The following is a 19,730-nucleotide window of genomic DNA, read 5'->3' as shown; positions in this document are numbered from 1 at the left end:
ATAGAGGGCGAGCAACTACTGGAGCGACCTGGTGACGTGAGGAGCGTTCCATTTGGCCAGCGGTGGGCGGTTGCCACAGCTGGTTTAGGGCCCCGACCACTGGGGCCCCTTGTCAGGAGGAGACAGCCTCCCGGCCCGGGGAGGAGAAGTCGCTGCCACCTTTGGCGGCCGACGCGATCCCCTGGGACGGTCCGCTTCCTGCCGTCAGCTGCCGGCCGAGTTGGGTCTCCGTGGTTCAGGTAACGAGGGGTGGGGGCGGGGGTCTCCCGGGCTGCTCTGCAGGGTGGGCTGCCTCCCCTTCCGCTGCGCCGGGACGCTGGGACGTCGGCACCGCCCTTCTCAACTCGGCAGCCGCCGAGCCCCTGGCCCGGGGTGACTACACGTGGCGGGGCGTGTGTGAGTGTGTACGAGCGTGTGGCTGCGTGTGCGTGTGGATGTGGCGCGCGTCCCAACCTGCCTGGGGCGGTGGTCCGCGGCGTGGCAGAGGCAGGGCGGGCCTCGCGAGGCCGCGCCCGCGGCCCGGCCCCGATCTCCGGCCTCTGGCCTCCTGCCCCCCGCTGGGGAGCCGGTCGCTGCTTCCCGACGGATTTTGATCTTTGTTCTTCCAGGCCGGCTCCCCCTTCGTGGTCTCCCTTCTCCCGCTGGGCCGGTTTATCGGGAGGAGATTGTCTTCCAGGTTAGTTTTGCACAAAGGACGGGTTCTCTGCACCTCTGGGCCCCCTTCCCCTTCCCCGAGCCTTCTACCTTCTCGTTTCCCTGCTCCGCTCCTAGGCTGTTTTTGGACGTTTGCCCTCTCCAGCCCGGGAATGATCTCGAGTTGGCTGTTTCTCCCTCTGTCCGTCGGGCTGCAGGCTTCCGCCTCAGTCCTGCCAGCGTGGGGCATGTGGTGTCGGTAAATAGAGGCCACAGCACCACACCTGAGCGGAGGAGAAGGGTGGCAGAGGCTGAGAAAGGCTGGGCCTGGGAATTCAGGATGCTGAGTAGAGATGGTACTTAGGACATGTCCCAGAAAGCGCCCTTGTGACTTTTCTTAGCTGCTGCCATTCCCCACCCCCCAACCAGCCATCAGCAGTCACCAACCATTCCAGAATCTCTCCTGCTTAAGTCAGCCTTTCACCTACAGGTCTCTGATGTGGTTTCATTATGATTCCCACAAATGTTAGGCTAGACCAGCCAGATTGTTTCATTTCCCGGACTCAGGAAGTTGCAGAGGGTTTGATGAGGGGAAATCTGTTTTGTGTAAATACAATGCACGTATGTGCACAGAGCGTCCAGAACCTCCCGGCCCTGCCAGAGGGTGACTTGTTCCCTGCTGTGATTCATATTCGAGTGGCTAATTGAAGAAAGAAGGTGAAGTGGAGGAAGGGAGGGAGGCTTTATAAGGACAGAAACTCTACTATTATTTTTAGAGTCCTTTTAATGATGTTGAAAGAACATTGTGGCATAGTGGAACATGCCCTTGACTTGAAGTTAGCAGTATCAGCATTGCTGCTGTGTGGCCCTGGATAAGTTATTTCCTCTCTCTGGTCCTCATTTTACTCATTTACAAAACAAAGTATTAATAATTGGCACGATCACCTATAAAATCCTCTCTAGTTCCAAGGTTCTGTGATGATCAGATCATCAGCATTAGATTGGAAGCATAGAGGCTTATTTAAGAGGAAATACTAGCCCTTTTCCTTATTTGAGAACCTTTAATCATATCTTCTTCTAGAGAACAAACATGAATTGGAAATAAACTTTTCCCCACTTCCCCGTCCCCACCCCTTCAGTCAGTTTTCAACTTTCTGTCTCTGGGAAAGGAGGGTTGAACTGTATTTTTTTTATTCTTGCCTCACTTTTTTTCTTTTTCTGCTTTTTCTTAGGGCTGGCAATTGGACTTTTGATGATGTTTGACCCAGCGGCAGGAATAGCAGGCAACGCGATTTCAAAGCTGGGCTCAGCCTCTGTGTCTTCTCTTGTGTAATCGCAAAACCCATTTTGACGCAGGAATTCCAATCATGTCTGTGATGGTGGTGAGAAAGAAGGTGACACGGAAATGGGAGAAACTCCCAGGCAGGAACACCTTTTGCTGTGATGGCCGGGTCATGATGGCCCGGCAAAAGGGCATTTTCTACCTGACCCTTTTCCTCATCCTGGGGACATGTACACTCTTCTTCGCCTTTGAGTGAGTTTTGGTTGAGTAGAGTTGCCTGATTATGGTTACTTTGGGTCTAGGGGGAGAACCCGCTTTCTGGGGAGTTTGGGGCTGGTCCTTGGATGACTTTAACATCCTCTTGAGCAATGTCTGTAGATGATGCCAGCTGAATTCATTGCTTCATGGTCATCACAGAGTATGTGCTTCCCCAAAAGACCAATACCTTTGATACCAATTTTGTAGTACTGGTTTGGGGCTATCCTTGATAGACTTGGGAAATAAGGAAGTTTGTCTTAATTACTCACCTCTCCCTTTTAGTGGTCTCCTTAGAAGCTGAATGACAGATGGCCTCCCCTGCACACAAACCTAAGGGCACCCCTCATTGTTACATCACTCAGCAATCCTCACCTATTTTGTTATTCTGGGCCCTGTTTCCTTAAGGCTCAGCTCTCAGCTAGCTGTTACGGTGAAAAGCCAACTGAATTGGGAACCTACGGATTAGTTCCAGCCTCAGCTGGACCACATACTAGTTGTGTGCGTGGCACATACGTGCTTATTAGAAGTGAGTTGCTCTTTCTTTCCCTCAAAATCACTGAATGTAAACAACTCTATATTCTGTGTATGCCTGGTACCAGCCTTGGAGTGATTTTTTTCTGTGGTGTAATACCTTGTACTCGAGCCACTGTTTGAAGTCTGTGTAGGTCTCGTCTCTAGGGGAGGTGGCCGGTTGGATTCTAGGGCACTGTGGCGTGTCTCCTGGGTATGCTGAGAATGCTCTACACTCTAGGGATGGGAGCAGTGCTAATTGTTTTGGGATTACTGTGAGGAGGCCTTTGAGAGCCAAGAGGTGTGTGTGTGGACTGTAAGCCACACCTGACGTGAGCCTGCTATGGTGTATGTACATGGGTGACCTGGAAATGGAGGCCTCATGCTGGGGTGTGGCCATGGGAGATAGGAGGGGGCACCTTGGCCAGCCTAGTGGGGAAGTAAAGTGAGCTCTGGTCCCTTGGGGCTCATTTTTTTGTCCTTCTGTGAGGGCTTCAGGCTTTCCCAATGCACCCAGAGTGATTTTCGGGCTGCTTTGCCAGACTTTTGGATGGTTGCAGCTGGCTTGAGTAACAGCAGGGGGAGGAGGGGGACCCAGTATATAACGGGGCTGGGAAAGTAAGGTCAGAGGAACTCTTTGTTAAAGGTCTTTTTGCTGCTGCTGCCACTACTGCTGACTTTGTGAAGTGTTTAGCGAAGTCAGGCAGGTTGCTGAAGGCTTCTTACTTGCTTTCCAGTTTGAGTTTCCTGACTGAGGGTGTGTGCGTGCATGTGTGCATGCACGTGCTTGTGTGTGGTACCAGTGAGCATGTGTAGTCAGGCAGGCATAAGTTCCTAGTATTAAAAATCGTTTTTCCTTCTCCTCACCCTTCTCTCCAAGTTTTCCTTGCCTCATTCCTGCCCTACTTCTTCTTGGAAGTGAATAGCTGACCTCTGTTCTTTATCATTCTTCCTCCCTTTTTCTCTTTTTGTCCCTACCCCCACCCCCATGGTTAAATTTTTATTATTGCAACCATTCCAAACAGAGATGAGCCTTGTTCCCAGGCTTTGAGTTAGTTGGTAGTTCTGGGCCCAGGAAACCTCTGGTTTGACTGGCCAGGGGTACTTGAAATTTGGAGCTATTGCCATTTGTCCCCTTTTGTATCTGGGAGCCAGCAGAAGAATCTTATTGGAATCTGTTCCACTGAGGCCCCTGCAGGCCTCTGAAGAAAACCGCTGGTGGGATGAAGCTTCTAATTAGCCACGTTGCTGTTTGACAGAGGCAGGTTGAGTTTTCCACCATGATGACTTCCCCCTCCCCCCAGGTTGTTTCTTGCATTTTGAAGGGTGAGGTTATTTGTAAAACTTCCTTGAGTACCAGCTGTGTGTGTGAAAGACTAAATATTTTTGAAGATAGGGCTGGAGGAGGGAGTAGTGGGAAGAAGAGGGGAGAAGGAAGTAAATGTGTTAGCAGAGGAGTGGAGTGGGGAGGTGGAAATGCGACCAAAGAGGAGAGGACCCTGGTGATGAATACTTTGTACTGAGAATGGCGGAATTTGTGTTTGTGAATGTGCGTGCTTGTGTATGTGTGTGTATGTCTGTCATATATAAACACATAGACACTTTAGGTGGTGGCTGCGTTGTGCCTAGCCAGTGACAGGTGGTACAAGGTACACCAGCATGCCTCTGAGGAATGAAGTCTCCTTCTGGTCGGCCTTTTTCTTTGACGTCTATAATTTCCTGTCCACCACATAGTGGGGGCACGGTTTGGGGAGCAGAATGTGGGCTGCTTTGTTAGTATTAGAACTTAGCGCAGTGGCTCATACCTGTAATCCCAGCACTTGGGGAGGCCGAGGCAGGCAGATCACTTGAGGTCAGGAGTTTGAGACCAGCCTGGCCAACATGGTGAAACCCCGATCTCTACTAAAAATACAAAAATTAGCCCCGTGTGGATGTTGTGCGCCTGTAGTCCCAGCTACTCAGAAGGCTGAGGCAGGAGGATCCCTTGAACCTGGGAGGTGGAGGCTGCAGTGAGCGGAGATCTTAGCCTGGGTGATAGAGTGAGACTCTGTCTCAAAAAAAAAAAAGAAAAAAGAACTTAGTGAGTCCTCAGGAAATCAGTTGATCTAGCCCCCTGCCTTTAGGCAGGTGAGGGTATCTGAATAGACAAATGGTAATCTATTTTCATCCTTACATTGTCTAGGAGTAGAGACTCCACATCCTCTGGCTGCTGCATTTTTGCCTTGTGGGAAGATAGTCCAACTCTTGAGGCACATCTGGAGCTACATTTTAGTAGCAGGGTCCTGCTTGCAGCAGGTGCTTAGGAACAAGTGTGAGTTGATTTATAGCTGCCTGCAGCACAGCTCTGGGCCAGCCAGATGGCTTGAGGAGTCTGGTCAGGCATGTGGGTGCCCCTTAATGAAGAACGCACAGTGTTAGCAGTGCTGGCAGATGTCCTTTTATTTTTGGATTATGCCTTTACATATCTTCTAGAAGACTTTTCAAATGAGTGACCTGTAATTTTCAGTGGACAGATAGTAGATTGAATACATAAAACAAAAAAAGGTTGTTCCACCCTGGGGCCAGTTAGCTCTGTATTGTTAGAGTGTTTCTTTTTTCTTTCTTTCTTTCTTTTTTTTTTTTTTAACTTATTTTTTGAGACAGAGTCTCGCTCCATCACCCAGGCTGGAGTGCAGTGGCATGATCTCAGCTCATTGCAACCTCTGCCTCCCAGGTGCAAGTAGTTCTCCTGCCTCAGCCTCCCGGGTAGCTGGGATTACAGACACCTGCCAAATACAAATAATTTTTGTATTTTCAGTAGAGACAGGGTTTCACCATGTTGGCCAGGCTTGTCTTGAACTCCTGATCTCAAGTGATCCACCTGCCTCAGCCTCCCCAAGTGCTGGGATTACAGGCATGAGCCACTGTGCCTGGCCTGTTAGAAGTGTTTCTGAAGAAGCTGGGGAGTCTCTCTCAGGGCCGCTGTCACAGAGTAGAAATTTGGCCAAATATTCACTAAGCCTCTTGCAACTCCAAGAACCTGAAATTCTGTATGACTCTGTGTTTGTCTGGAAGACTCAAATACACACGAAAGGAGATTATAGATTACCAGTAGGTTACTATATTTAAATATAATTGTATTCATGGCAAACGTATTTAAACTTAAAAGCAGAGTGAAAATGGTATAATGCTTAAAGAAAAAAGATTTTCTAATTAATTCTTAGGGTGAGGTATTTAAGAAATGTGAGTGTGTATTGCGAATTTCAGCTTTGAGCATATGAACAATTTTCACTTCTTTCTGCTCAAGCTCTATCCAGCTTGTGCGATGAACACATAGCTACCAGCTTGGCCTGAAGTGTCAGGACACTGTAACAGAATGACACTGACAACCTAGGAGCCATCCAGCTACTGAAAGGCTATTGAGGTATTCAGGCAAATTCAACTTCCTGATAAAATGTGCTCCCGGAGAAAGGAACAAGTGCACTGTCTCCTGGAACTGGCTTCCAGCTTTCTCTTTTAGCTTTCTGAGCAGACCACTAGTGGGGCCAAAGTCCTCAGACTTCCCTTGTGGCAAGAATGACTGTGTGACTCTTGACCCCTGAAGCAGAAGCAGTTTACTGCTATAATCAGTGCTTATGGTCTCACTCTGTCCTCTGTATATGAAGGAAATCTTATCAAGGCACTGTCAGACCAGGTTCTGTCAGATTGGTCCCCATTAGAGCTTTTGATGTATATATTGGCAGAAGAGTCATTGAATTGGGTGAACTGAAAACAGCTTTGTAACACTGTTTAGTAATCAATAGTAATCAATACAAAAAATACTTGTCTAGCGTATCCAAATTCTACCCCTCCCTCAAATTCTTTCTTGAGTCTTCATGAAAACTTTCCAGTAATTTCTGCATTCATTGGGCTAATTGTACACACCACTCATTCAACAGATAATCACATGACATTTCTTATAGTTTGGAGCTCTATGGTGATTACACTTCTCACTGTTGTTGTCCCCTACAGCTAGTCTCTTTCAAGGACAGAGACTATGTTCAATGGCTGTGTAGCCCCCACAGTTCTCTCTACCATGCCTTACATAGAGTAGATGGCCAATAAGTGTTGCTGAATTAAAACATTCTGGATGTACTTAAAATTTAACAATCTTGACCCGCAGAATCATAGGATGGTAGAGCTGGAAAGGACTTTTGAGACTATCTCCGTTCTTGTGTGGGTGAGGAAACCAGGCCCACAGAAGTGAGGTTCCTTCATCAAGATGAGTTGGCCAGCCAATGTCTCTATACTGTCTCAGGGCTTTTTCTTCTAATTTCGACCTTTCATTGTTATCCTTTGGCTATGGAATCCTGAAGACATTCAAACCCACATGCTTTAGTGAAGTGTACATAGTACCAAATACTAGACCAGCATATTCAGGATTCTTGCGAGCTAGTGTGTGTGTTACCCAATGGCATCTAGGCTCTTGGGGTCTCCCAAGCTTATGCTCCTAGAAAGTGAAGGCATCTTTGCAGAGAATTGATGGTGTTGCAGCATGGCATTTCTGGTAGCCTTGCAGGAACAGGGAAGCCTATCAGGAGCTTTGTGAGTTAATGAGGGATCATCACTGCTGTGGCCACTCCTGGTCCCTGCTGCCGAGATGAGGATGACTTGGAGAAGAATCGAGCAATTTGTGCTCCATACATTGTTACTTAGTGAGTTATCCTGATGAAAGGGGCAGCGTGGGCCGGGTGCAGTGGCTCATGCCTGTAATCCCAGCACTTTGGGATGCTGAGGCGGGTGGATCACTTGAGGTCAGGAGTTCAAGACCAGCCGGGCCAACTCCTGGTGAAACCCTGTCTCTACTAAAAATACAAAAAATTAGCTGGGCGTGGTGGTGCACACCTGTATTCCCAGCTGCTTGGGAGGCTGAAGCAGGAGAATCACTTGAACCTGGGAGGTGGAGGTTGCAGTGAGCCAAGATTGCACTATTGCACTCCAGCCTGGGCAACAAAACAAGAGTAAAACTCCATCTAAAAAAAAAAAAAAAAAAGAAAAAAGAAAAAAAAAGAAAAAGAAAGGGGAGGCGTGTCTGGAAGACAGGTGAAATAGAAAAAGCAGACCTGATAATATGAACTTACTAGGTTTGAGGAGACACAAGACTATGTAGACCAAAGCCAAACTTTGACATGCCAGAATGTTAGTGCCCACAGTGACAAGGTCCAGGTTCCTGAAGAGCATCCTTATGTGAGATTGGGAAGAGAAAAAAGTGACTATATTGTGCTCACCAAGAGTACATTCTCTGGAGAATGACTCTATGGAGGTCAGTCTTGGCTTTATCTAGCTTTGGATTCTGTCTGTGACTTGGCTAACCAATTGAGTTTTAGAAAGGCATAGTTGCCTCTTTGATATCAATCTGTTACAGCACTTAGCTAAACTTAACTTCCTGATAAAGTATGTTCCTTGAGAAAGAGTTCTTCCCAAGAGTTCCTTGGGTTGTGTCTCCTGAACAGTTTGCTTTCTTTTTTCTTTTTTTCTTTTTCCTTTGAGACGGAGTTTCACTCTTGTTGCCCATGCTGGAGTGCAATGGCGTGATCTCAGTTCACTGAAACCTCCACCTCCCGGGTTCAAGCGATTCTCCTGCCTCAGTCTCCCGAGTAGCTGGGATTACAGGCATGCGCCACCACGCCCTGCTAATTTTGTACTTTTTAGTAGAGACAGGGTTTCTCCATGTTGGCCAGGCTGGTCTCGATCTCCCGACCTCAGGTGATCCACCCGCCTCGGCCTCCCAAAGTGCTGGGATTACAGGCATGAGCCACCGCACCTGGTGGCAGTTTGCTTTCTTTTAATAATTCATTTTTTTCTTTCTTTCTTTTTTTTTTTTTTTTTTTGAGATAGGGTCTCCCTCTCTTGCCCAGGCTGGAGTGCAGTGGTTTGATCTTGGCTCACTGCATCCTCTGCGTCCTGGGCTCAAACAGTCCTCCCACCTCAGCCTCCCAAGTATCTGGGACTACAGGCATGAGCCACTATACCTGACTAATTTTTGTATTTTTTGTAGAGACAGGATCTCGCCATCTTGCCCAGGCTGGTCTTGAACTCCTGAGCTCAAGTGCTCCAACAGGCTTAGCCTCCCAAAGTGCTGAGATTAAAGATGTGAGCCACCACACCGGGCTCCTTTAATAATTCTTTATGGTTCTGTCATTCAGAATTTCTCTACATTTTCAGCCTCTATTACCTTTTGTGGTAATGAGTTTCACACTGTCAGTCTCCACTGAATGCCTCTCCCATCTTTTGAGGATGAGTCTTAATTAAATATAGTGATCCTCTGTTTTGGGAAAAGCAAGCCCAGAGAACAGGGATGTTTCCCAACATGTTGACATACAGTTCAGATGTTATTGAGGGAAAGAAGAGACTCCTAAATCTTTCTCCTCAGAGATGCTGGAGCTGGTATTGTGCTAAGAACAAAGGAGGTACCTTAGGCTATTTGCAGTAGCAAGAAGCTAGCTAATTCAGGGTAATTAATTAGTGGGATGTTTCTGGAATGGAGTGGGGAAGACAGGGGCCTTATGATGATGATTAGATAAGGCCAGTTAATGGAGAGCCTTGGAATACTGACCTGTGGAGTTTGGGACATAATGTAATAGGCAGCAATGAATGGTTCTAAGTTCTCGAGCAGGGGTATATTGTAATTGAAATTTGAACTTTGCTATTATAATTGAAATTTGAAAACCACTGAGCAGGTTTGCCTGGATAGAGATTTTGATGAGAGGATGGCTTCTCACTTCAGAATTGAAAATGTCCCTATTTGTTTAATTTTCTTTATTGCTACTGGAGCAAAAGAGGGTTGTACATTTTTCTCTGACCTTCACATAGAAGTAAATCTGGAGGCTGATTGTAAATTATGTTTTTAGTGTTAAGGGAAACTTCCCCTCTCAGCAGACTCTGAGGGTCATCAGAAAAATCTTGGAACAGTCTTATGGGTGGTTCTACATGTTTATTGTGTTCTAGAGGTAGTGTCTTAGTTTGTTCTGGTTGCTGTAAGAAAATACCATCAACTGGGTGGCTTATAAACAACAGAAATTTGTGTCTCACAGTTCTGGAGGCTGGCAAGTACAAGATCAAGATGCCTACAGGTTTGGTGACTGATGAAGGCCTGCTTTCTGGTTCATAGATGGCTGTCTTCTCTCTGTGTGTTCACATGGCCAAAGGGGCAAGGGAGCTTGCCAGAATTTCTTTTATAAGGATGCTAATCCCATTCATGAGGGTGGAGCCTTAGGTGACCTAATCACCCCCCAAAGGCCCCACCTCCATAATCCATCACATTGGATGTTAAGATTTCAACATATGAATTTTGCAGGGATATAGACATTCAGTCAGTAGCAGGTAGGTAGTAAGAGGACAGATGGCCGTCCATATCAGGGAGGTATTATAGCAAAGGCTTATTTCTCTCATGTGTGACCAAAGAGTATCGTGGGGCTCTGATCCTTGGGCCTTCCTCCTTAAAGCCATATTTACCAGCTGCTACTGGAGCAGTTTCAAGCAGCCAGCAGCTCCCCCACAGAGCTCTTCCCTGACCACTTACAGCCCATAGAGGCTGAGTCACCGTTCTAACACTTGATTATCAGTCATCTTATTCTTTAGCTGTTTCATATGTCAGTTATGTTTTCCTCAACAAAATTAACTCCTATTTCCCTTGTTCTTCAGTTGTTAAACCAACAAATACTTGTTGGCTGACTGATTACATTGATAAAAGAACAAACAAACCAAAAAACATAGCAAGAAGGCTATTAGGGAGACTTAGAAGCAGTGTATTGTACAGAACACCAATCCAGGCTGCCAATCTGTAAGGCATAGCTCTCTGTCTAGATTCTTACCCATTCTACTCATGAATCTCTTCTGAGTGTTTTCATGTGAATTGAAGTCTGTGTCATTACCATCATCCCTCCAGTGAACTAGCATGCTAGGGATGGGGGATGGGACATGACACATGAGCCCAGCCTGGCACTGATGGTTACTGCTGGTCAGTACCACCGTGCCGCCTGAGGGGACATGTGGGATTCCAGTTGTCTAGTCCAGCTATGGTAGCCTGAGGACAGTCAAGAAGTCAGTAGAGGATGGCTTAAAATGATGATGTCTCTTCAGGTGGCAGAAATGAAGACTTAGTTGGGACATGGTTGCATTTATAAAATTCATAAGGGAGAAAAGGAATTCTAATCCCCAGGAAGGAGAAAGGCCTCTTGATACTTTGAATACAGGAGAGTTCTGTTTTAAGAAGTATATGGATATTATTATTCCGAGGAGTGATATAGGGAGTTTCAAAAACACTTAGTTTATATTTGTGGATGACAGATCTGATCTAGTCTTTTTTTTTTTTTTTTTTGAGATGGAGTCTTGCTCTGTCACCAGGCTGGAGTGCAGTGGTGCAATCTCAGCTCACTGCAACCTCTGCCTCATGGGTTCAAGCGATTCTCCTGGCTCAGCTTCCCGAGTAAGCTGGGATTACAGATGCATGCCACCATGCCCGGCTTATTTATTTATTTATTTATTTATTTATTTAGTTTTGAGACGGAGTTGCACTGTCGCCCAGGCTGGAGTGCAGTGGCACAATCTCCACTCACTGCAAGCTCCACCTCCTGGGTTCACGCTGTTCTCCTGCCTCAGCCTCCCAAGTAGCTGGGACTACAGGTGCCCAACACCACGCCCGGCTAATTTTTTGTATTTTTAGTAGAGACGGGGTTTCACCGTGTTAGCCAGGATGGTCTTGATCTCCTAACCTTGTGATCTGCCTACCTTGGACTCCCAAAGTGCTGGGATTATAGGTGTGAGCCAACGTGCCTGGCCTTATTTTTGTATTTTTAGTGGAGACGGGGTTTCGCCGTGTTGGCCAGGATGGTCTTGAACTCCTGACCTCAGATGATCCACCTACCTTGGCCTCCCAAAGTGCTGGGATTACAGGTGTGAGCCACCGTGCTTGACTGATCTAGTCTTTATCTAAGACAAGTTAGTGATGTTTGAGGATACTCCTGACTTTGGAGGTCTGTATTGGGAATTACCACCAAACTTTCACATAGCTTATTTTTGTCAGAGACAGACTTCCAGCTTATAGCAATTATGGGATTAGCCTAGGGTGATATTTTTGAAGTATTTTTAAATTGACGAAAGTTGAATATATATATATATAAAGATATATATATACACACACACACAAATATACATATATAAAGATATATATATATACACACACACAAGGATATATATATATATCTGGTATACAATATGATGTTTCGATACATGTATACATTTGGAATAGTTAAATCAAGCTAATTAACATATGTATTACCTTACATACTTATTTTTTTAATGTTGGGAATGCTTAAAATCTACTCTCCTAGCAATTTTCTGGTATACAATATAGCGTTATTAACCATAGTCCTCATGCTGGGCAATAGATCTCAACTTATTCTTCCTTACTGAAATTTTATGTCCTTTGACAAACATCTTCCCAATCCTCCCTTCCCAAATACCCCCACCAGGGGTATTGGTGGTTTTTTTATCATAACTTTTGAAGACAAACACTATGGGTTGCAGTTCACAATAGTCGTAGTGGCTGGCGCTCGAAGTTTCCCCTTACTCAGAGTAGAAAGGCCTGCTGGTCCCACATCTGGCTTCCCAGCCACACCCACTCACTAGAGATGACTGGCTGCCAATAGCCTCATCTCTGGAGGAGAACAATACAATAGGCCTGTTGTGTACTTGTTGACATACAGAGTGGATTGTTTTAGCAGGTGCAGAAGATGCTCTGTGTGGAGATTACAGAGACCTTTATCCTTGATGGCGTAGCGTAGTTCAAGTCTAAGTTGTCCTTTGTCTGGCCTACAAGCAGGTGTTGGAACTGGACTTAGTTAAGCTTGGGTCCTTCTGTGCAGCGGGGCAGCATTAATTTAGAATTTTTTGCTGCTGTTCTACTCACTCTGTATGTTTTCCCTTTAATAAAAAAATTAAACTCTCTTTGGTGGCCAATCAGATAGATCTGATTTTTTAAGGCTTTTGATTGGAGATTATACATCCAGGGCAGTTTGAGTCCTGGAGACATTACTTCTTTGTTTTCAAGAATGATCTTAGTGATGGGCAGTGGCCAGGAAGATTCCTATTTGCTGTTAGTGTGGTGATTTCACTTTGCTTGTTCATGAAATGAAGCCTCATTCTTCTCCTGCATCCTTTGGGTTCCTGATAAGTGGAGGTGATTTTCGCTTCTGAATTCCCTTTTTGGTTAATCTGTACCAGTGAAAAGGAGTAGTGGAAAATAAGGTAATCCACAAGCTAGTGATATGTAAGAACCTTAATTACCCTGAACTCAGCTGCCAGATCCTTCAATTCTCCAATTTTCCCCCCAACCCTTGGCTTTTAGGAGAAGGAAGTAAATCATTAAAGAGCAACCTAAGATGAAGGATTTTGTTAAAAATAAGCAAGCAAGCAAACAAAAAAGTCACTAAAATCATCCTCCAAGTTCAGTACATACGTTCACCTTCATCGAAAACTGCTTAGCCTAATATAAAACTTGGCTTGTGTCCCCCCATGCAGTTGTGTGTGTGGCAGGGAGCTAGGGGAGGACCTCATGGGGGTTGTTCCGAAGCTACAGAGAATATATAACCGGGGTTAAACGTTTGCTTTGAATGGCCAGCAGCTTGCTTACTTCTCATGCTGATGAGGTAAGCGTTTTTCTTAGCTTACTTTCTCTGCTCTCCCTCTGCTCCTTGCTCCTCCACTTACAGTCTGCCTCCAAGTGAAAACTCTGTTTTCAAGGAGAAATGTGCCTCAGGAGGAGGAGGATAAAAATAGGTCAGCGATAACTCTCCTCACATATTCCTATTTATTTTGTTTGAAATTCAGTTCAGATCAACAAGTATTTATTGATAGCTTCTTTGTTCCCTTACTTGTATTAGAGCTCTGGGAGATACGGAATCATGGTGATAATGTTAATAGCTAACATTTTACTTAGTGTTTAGTATTTACTGTGTGTCAAGTGCAGTTCTAAGCACTTTATACTAGTGCATTTGATCCACACAGTGACCTCATCAAGCACTGTTATTATCCTCATTTTATGGATAAGGAGACTGAAGTTAACTTAGTCACCCAGCTAGGAGCTGGTAGAGCCATAATTCAAACCCGAGCATTCCCAGTCCAATAAAACTAGGTCCTTGCTCTTAGGAAGTCCGGTTGAGGGAGATGCCATCAACATACTGAGAAATAGCTAGGAAATAATGCAAGGCTCTGGAAGTGAGGACCACAGGGAGTAGAGAAGAGAGAGATTATTGCAGCTTAGCATAAGCCTTTTGGAGGAAGTAAGAATTCTCTAAGTCCCAGATTCTTCATGTATCAGATGGGTATAGTAGAATCTATTTCATAGATTTAGTGTGAGAACTGGATGGGATAATGTAGATGAAGAGCTTAGTACAGTGCCTGGCTTATGGAGAGCCATCAATAAATTATAGTTGCAATGATGACAATGATGATATTGATGTCTCTGGCACCTGAAAGATGAGTAGAGTTGGGATATTCAGAGAGAAGGAGAAATAGCTTGCCAGGTGCATTATGAGGAAAGGGGGGAGTGAACATGATGTTGGGGAGGGGTACTAAGGAGAAACGATTTTCTTATTTTCTTGCTGATGGTCATTAGTCACTTATTAGCTGAGCTAATTGAGGAGACCAGAGGAATGGATGTTACAGAGTCAGTCAACAGCCCTGAAGGTTTTCATTGGTCTTGAAGCATGCGGAGATACTCTCTGACACTGTGAACCTGCTTTCTGGTTGGTTCTCATCTTTTCTCCCTCCTCATCAAGCTCAGCCTGAATGCCAGATCAGTGGATATGAAAAGCCCTGGACATTCCCAGAGTGAGATCAACCTGTGTTGCTTAGAAATCCAGGCTCAGTTGCTTCCCTATTCTTAGCAGGTGTGAACTTTCCTGAGGTAGAGGAAATGTAGCTCCCGGTGGGCTGATAGGATAGACTGGACTTGGGGGTAAGAGAGTGTCCTCAAGACTGTCTTCTGCATGTTATAGGTGGCAGCAGTCAATTATTTGTTGAGCTCTTACTATGGGTAGAGCCATATGTCAGGAGTTTTGGGTAAATCAAGAGAAAAAACATGGTCCCTGCCCTTGAGGTGCTGCTGATTCTGTTGTGGGGGCCAGATTGACATACTGGTAACAATTGGAGATCAATATAGGGTAGGTATCATTAAATGTTGAATTACCTGCTTTCTTCAGGTGCCGCTACCTGGCTGTTCAGCTGTCTCCGGCCATCCCTGTGTTTGCTGCCATGCTCTTCCTTTTCTCCATGGCTACACTGTTGAGGACCAGCTTCAGTGACCCTGGAGTGATTCCTCGGGCGCTACCAGATGAAGCAGCTTTCATAGAGATGGAGATAGGTGAGTCTCCCAACCAGCTGGCAAGCTGCTGTGTAGTGGGTAGCCCTAATCAGTAAAAGAATGGAATCATAATAGTAGTTGCAGATAATAATCACTTCTAGCCTTTTCTCTCTGAGATCTTGAATCTGAGATCATGACTACTCTGTGAATTTAGTAAGGCAGGTGTAGCAACAGTCTAAAGTAATAGACTTTGTCCTTCACTGCATTGGGTCACATTTGCGGAAGGATTTGTTACCAAGGTCCTGCTGTATTGTTCCCAAGAGGATGGTTTTATTACTTATCTGGGGGAGGTGGTCACCAACACATTTTTTCTGAAGCAATGAAAGCACAGATTTATTATCATTTTATTTATTTATTTATTTATTTATTTATTTATTTAGAGACAGAGTCTGGCTTTGTTACCAGGCTGAAGTGCAGTGGCATGATCTTGGCTCACTGCAAGCTCTGACTCCAAGGTTCAAGTGATTCTTCTGCCTCAGCCTCCCGAGTAGCTGGGATTACAGGCACGTGCCACCACACCCAGCTAATTTTTGTATTTTTAGTAGAGATGGGGTTTCACCACATTGACCAGGATGGTCTCGATCTCCTGACCTTGTGATCTGCCCACCTTGGTCTCCCAAAGTGCTGGGATTACAGGTGTGAGCCACTACACCCGGTTAGCACAAATTTATTGAAACAAAAGTACACTCCACAGAGTGAGAGGGGGCTTGAGCAAGTGGCTCAAGAGGCACTTTTGGTTTTTTGATGAAAGCTGTAAACCTTCTCCCCATAAAAATGCTCTTATATGCATGTACATGTACATAGTTTTGGATGTAATTTCAGGGATTCATAGATCTTCTGAAGCACATGCATTTATCCCCCCACAACCAAGAATTCCTGCTTTAGGCCAGGCGCTGTGGCTCACACCTATAATCCCAGCACTTGGGGAGGCTGAGGTGGGTGGATCACTTGAGGTCAGGAGTTCAAGACCAGCCTGGCCAACATGGTGAAACCCTGTCTCTACTAAAAATACAAAAATTAGCTGGGCATGGTGGTGTGTGCCTGTAATCCCAGCTACTCGGGAGGCTGAGGCATGAGAATCATTTGAATCTGGGAGGTGGAGGTTGCAGTGAGTCTAGATTGCGCCACTGCACTCCAGCCTGGGCAACAGAGCGAGACTCCGTCTCAAAAAACAAACAAACAAACAAACAAACAAACAAACAAAAAACCCTGCTTTAGGGGAACATGCAATGTGAAAGGGGGCAGCTGTGGCGCCAGGAACCACTGAGAATTCTAGGAGGGGTTAAAGAAGCAATTGCAGGGTCAATAGAGTGCAGACCGCAGCTCAGGATAAGGATCTTTGGTACAGAGATGAAGTGCTACATTATCTAGGAGCCAGGGTGGCTTCATGAATTGAAGCAGAACTATCCCAGGGCCAGAGGAGGAGATATCCTGGGATCTCACAGTGAGAAGAAGACTATGATGCAAGTACTAGGAGGGAGTGGGAGCCCACCAGTGCCTACCTAAATGGTTCTCAGGTTTGGTACCCAGGTAGCTTGAGTTGGCATCCAAGCTAGACAGAGTAAGAAAAAGGGACCCAGGACTTGTAAGACTAAGAAGCTGTGCCAGTAGAGCACCAATCTGTGTTCTTTGAGGGTGCTTTGAAGGCTTCCATGTATTTCTTTTTTCTTTTTCTTTCTCCTTCCTTCCTTCCTTCCTTCCTTCCTTCCTTCCTTCCTTCCTTCCTTCCTTCCTTCCTTCCTTCCTTTCTTTCTTTCTTTCTTTCTTTCTTTCTTTCTTTCTTTCTTTCTTTCTTTCTTTCTTTCTTTCTTTCTTTCTTTCTTTCCTTCTTTCTTTCTCTCTCTCTCTTTCTTTCTTTCCTTCTTTCCTTCCTTCCTTCCTTCCTTCCTTCCTTCCTTCCTTCCTTCCTTTTTTTCCTTCCTTCTTTTTTTTTTCACAGTTTCACTCTGTCCCCCACGCTGGAGTGCAGTGGCGTGATCTCAGCTCACTGCGACCTCCACCTCTCAGGTTCAAGTGATTCTCGTGCCTCAGTCTCCAGAGTAGCTGGGATTACGGGCGCCCACCACCACTCCCAGCTAATTTTTGTATTTTTAGTAGAGACAGTGTTTCACCATATTGGCCAAGCTAGTCTCGAACTCCCGACCTCAAGTTATCCTCTGGCCTTGGCCTCCCAAAGTTCTGGGATTATAGGTGTGAGCCACCGTGCCCGGCCCATGTATTTCTTTTGTTTATTTTAGCTGTATTTTCCCTTAGGCTTCTTAATGGATTTCATTTTGAAAAATTCCAGCCTGTTTTAGTTGAGCTAAGGAGAAATGGGTTTGTGCACATGTGAGCTATAACTATTTGGGGGTGGGGTGAGGGTGGGGATAATGGGAAGAGAGCAGAGGTGACGTGTGTTGGCACAGCTGGAGTTCTGGGGAGGCCCGAGAGAACTAGGAGTAATTAGGAGCAAGATGGTGAGGAAGAGTTGTGAGTGCTGTTTTTTCTCCATCTGGGTTATTCTTTTCCAGTTCCCTTCCCATTCACATATGGAGAAACTGAGGGTCAAGGCAGTACCTTGACTTGTCTCTTGCCTCTCACAGCAGATTGTTAACAAAGTTATCTCTTTTCTGCCCGATCACTGGGCCTGGGGCTCAGACTCAAGCTGTCACATCGCGGCCTCTGCATTTAGCATGTTTCTCTCGGTAGAAGAGTACATTTTTCAGTTCATATGTGTGTTTATGTTAGGAAGTTTTTGTCATCTTGTATTTAGTCCTGTACTGGGTATGCTGTGGGTGGGGGATGGGGAGAGAGGAAGTCATGTGATGCCCTTGCCTGATACGGCCTCCCGGGGAAGGTGAACCATGAACCCTGTCTCCCAGGTGCCCTCATGGAAAGCATATGCATAGAATATTAAGGTGGCATGCTGGTACTTATCCTCTAATGAATAGCTGTCCTCATCCTTTTAAGACTTGTGACACACTGTTATTGTTTGATTTCACAGCATCTACCCCACTCCACAAAAAAAGGAAAAATGTTCCATATGGCAGATATTTTTAAAATCAAAGTGAATTGAAAAATATTCTGTTTTTAGAATTATACTGCATGGCGAGGGTGCAGTGAGACAGGCACTCTCATATGCTGTGGATGGGCAGGCATGCAAATTCATACGGTCTGTCTGGGAAGCAGTTTGGTAATAAGTAATATGTACTTTAAAGGGTCATACCCTTTGACCCCGTAGTTCTACTTCTCTGAGGGTTTAACTAAAGGAGATAAAGATTTTTACAAATTACTGTAGAAGGATTCTTAGTGCATCGTTTTTTCTTTTCTTTTAAATATGAGTAGCTATTTTAATGCCGGCAACTTCATGTATTACTGCTTAGACTTCAACATTCTTTTCTTTATTCTTTCTGTTTTAGAAATTAATTTTAACACATGAATATGTTCTTGGAAGGGAGGAGGGGACTAGGATTGAGGTGGTGATCGAAGGGGATTTAAGCTTTTATCTGTAATATTTTAAATTTTTACATGTAACGTCAGCTAAATAGTAAAAATCCCAACAATATGGAATATTTAAATAAATCACAGGACACATATATGATGGAATATTACCAGTAGTTATGTTTTAGAAAAAAATTAACAGTGAGAAAATGTTCACAGCATATAATATTAAGTAAATACTTCACGGTACAAAACTGCATTTATAATATTATCTCAATTTTTTTAAAAAAATTATGAATGTTTACCTGTTAATAGAAGATTAGAAGGAAATACACCAAAAAATATAAATATCTCTGAGCTGAGAGACTGACTGTCGTGATATTTGTGTTTTCTTATTTATACTTTCTGTTTTTTCCAAAAAAAAAATTTTGAGATGGAGTCTCACTCGCTCTGTCACCCAGGCTGTCTCCCAGGTTCAGGCAATTCTCCTGCCTCAGCCTCCAGAGTAGCTGGGATTACAGACGTGTGCCACCATGCCTGGCTAATTTTTGTATTTTTAGTAGACATGGGGTTTCGCCATGTTGGCCAGACTGGTGTCGAACTCCTGATCTCAGGTGATCCGCCTGCCTCAGCCTCCCAAAGTGCTGGGATTACAGGCGTGAGCCACCGCGCCTGGCCCTGTTCTGTTTTTTTCTAAATGTTTACAATAAGCAAGTGTTACTTTTATTTCAATAACTGTTTTTGTATTACGAGTCGTTTCTTTTCACATGCATATATTTTATGTTTGCAAGATAGTATTGTTTTCTGCATATTGCTTTTTAACATTTATTTTCATTTTGCCATATATTGTATTTTCCTGTTTTCACCATTCTTTCATCTATATCATTTTTAATGGCTGCATAATATTCCATTCTATGCACATAACATAATTTACTTAACCAACCTCCTATTGTGACATTGAAGTTATTTTTAGTTTTTCACTATTAAAAGGAACTCTGTGACAGATATTCTTATACAAACATCTTTCGTATATCTCATTATAATTTTGATAAGTTTCTAGAAGTAGACTCGGTCAGTAAATGAATACACATGTTTAAAACTTTGGTAGCTGGCTGGGCATAGTGGCTCACGCCTGTAATCCCAGCACTTTGGGAGGCTGAGGCAGGTGGATCACTTGAGGTCTGGAGTTTGAGACCAGCTTGACCAACGTGATACAACCCCATCTCTACTAAAAATACAAAAATC

At 44.7% G+C, this 19,730-nt stretch overlaps 1 protein-coding gene across 3 annotated transcripts in view; it reads left to right on the top strand.

The window, feature by feature from the left end:
* ZDHHC9 (zinc finger DHHC-type containing 9) overlaps positions 1–19,730 on the top strand; it is a 40,728-nt gene continuing 20,998 nt past the window's right edge. Inside the window, exons 1-4 of one of the 3 annotated variants that reach the window (XM_025371667.1) lie at positions 1–239; positions 609–676; positions 1,866–2,167; positions 14,905–15,065. In XM_025371667.1, the coding sequence (XP_025227452.1) occupies positions 2,001–2,167; positions 14,905–15,065 (328 nt within the window). In that variant the 5' untranslated portion in view covers positions 1–239; positions 609–676; positions 1,866–2,000. Of the gene's footprint in view, positions 240–349; positions 677–1,862; positions 2,168–14,904; positions 15,066–19,730 lie in introns of those variants that run through there. The other 2 variants (XM_025371668.1, XM_025371669.1) reach the window with 2 other exon arrangements.

Source organism: Theropithecus gelada, chromosome X (assembly GCF_003255815.1).
Source record: "Theropithecus gelada isolate Dixy chromosome X, Tgel_1.0, whole genome shotgun sequence".
Taxonomy (NCBI): domain Eukaryota; kingdom Metazoa; phylum Chordata; class Mammalia; order Primates; family Cercopithecidae; genus Theropithecus; species Theropithecus gelada.
This window is presented reverse-complemented; position numbering and strand designations above follow the sequence as displayed.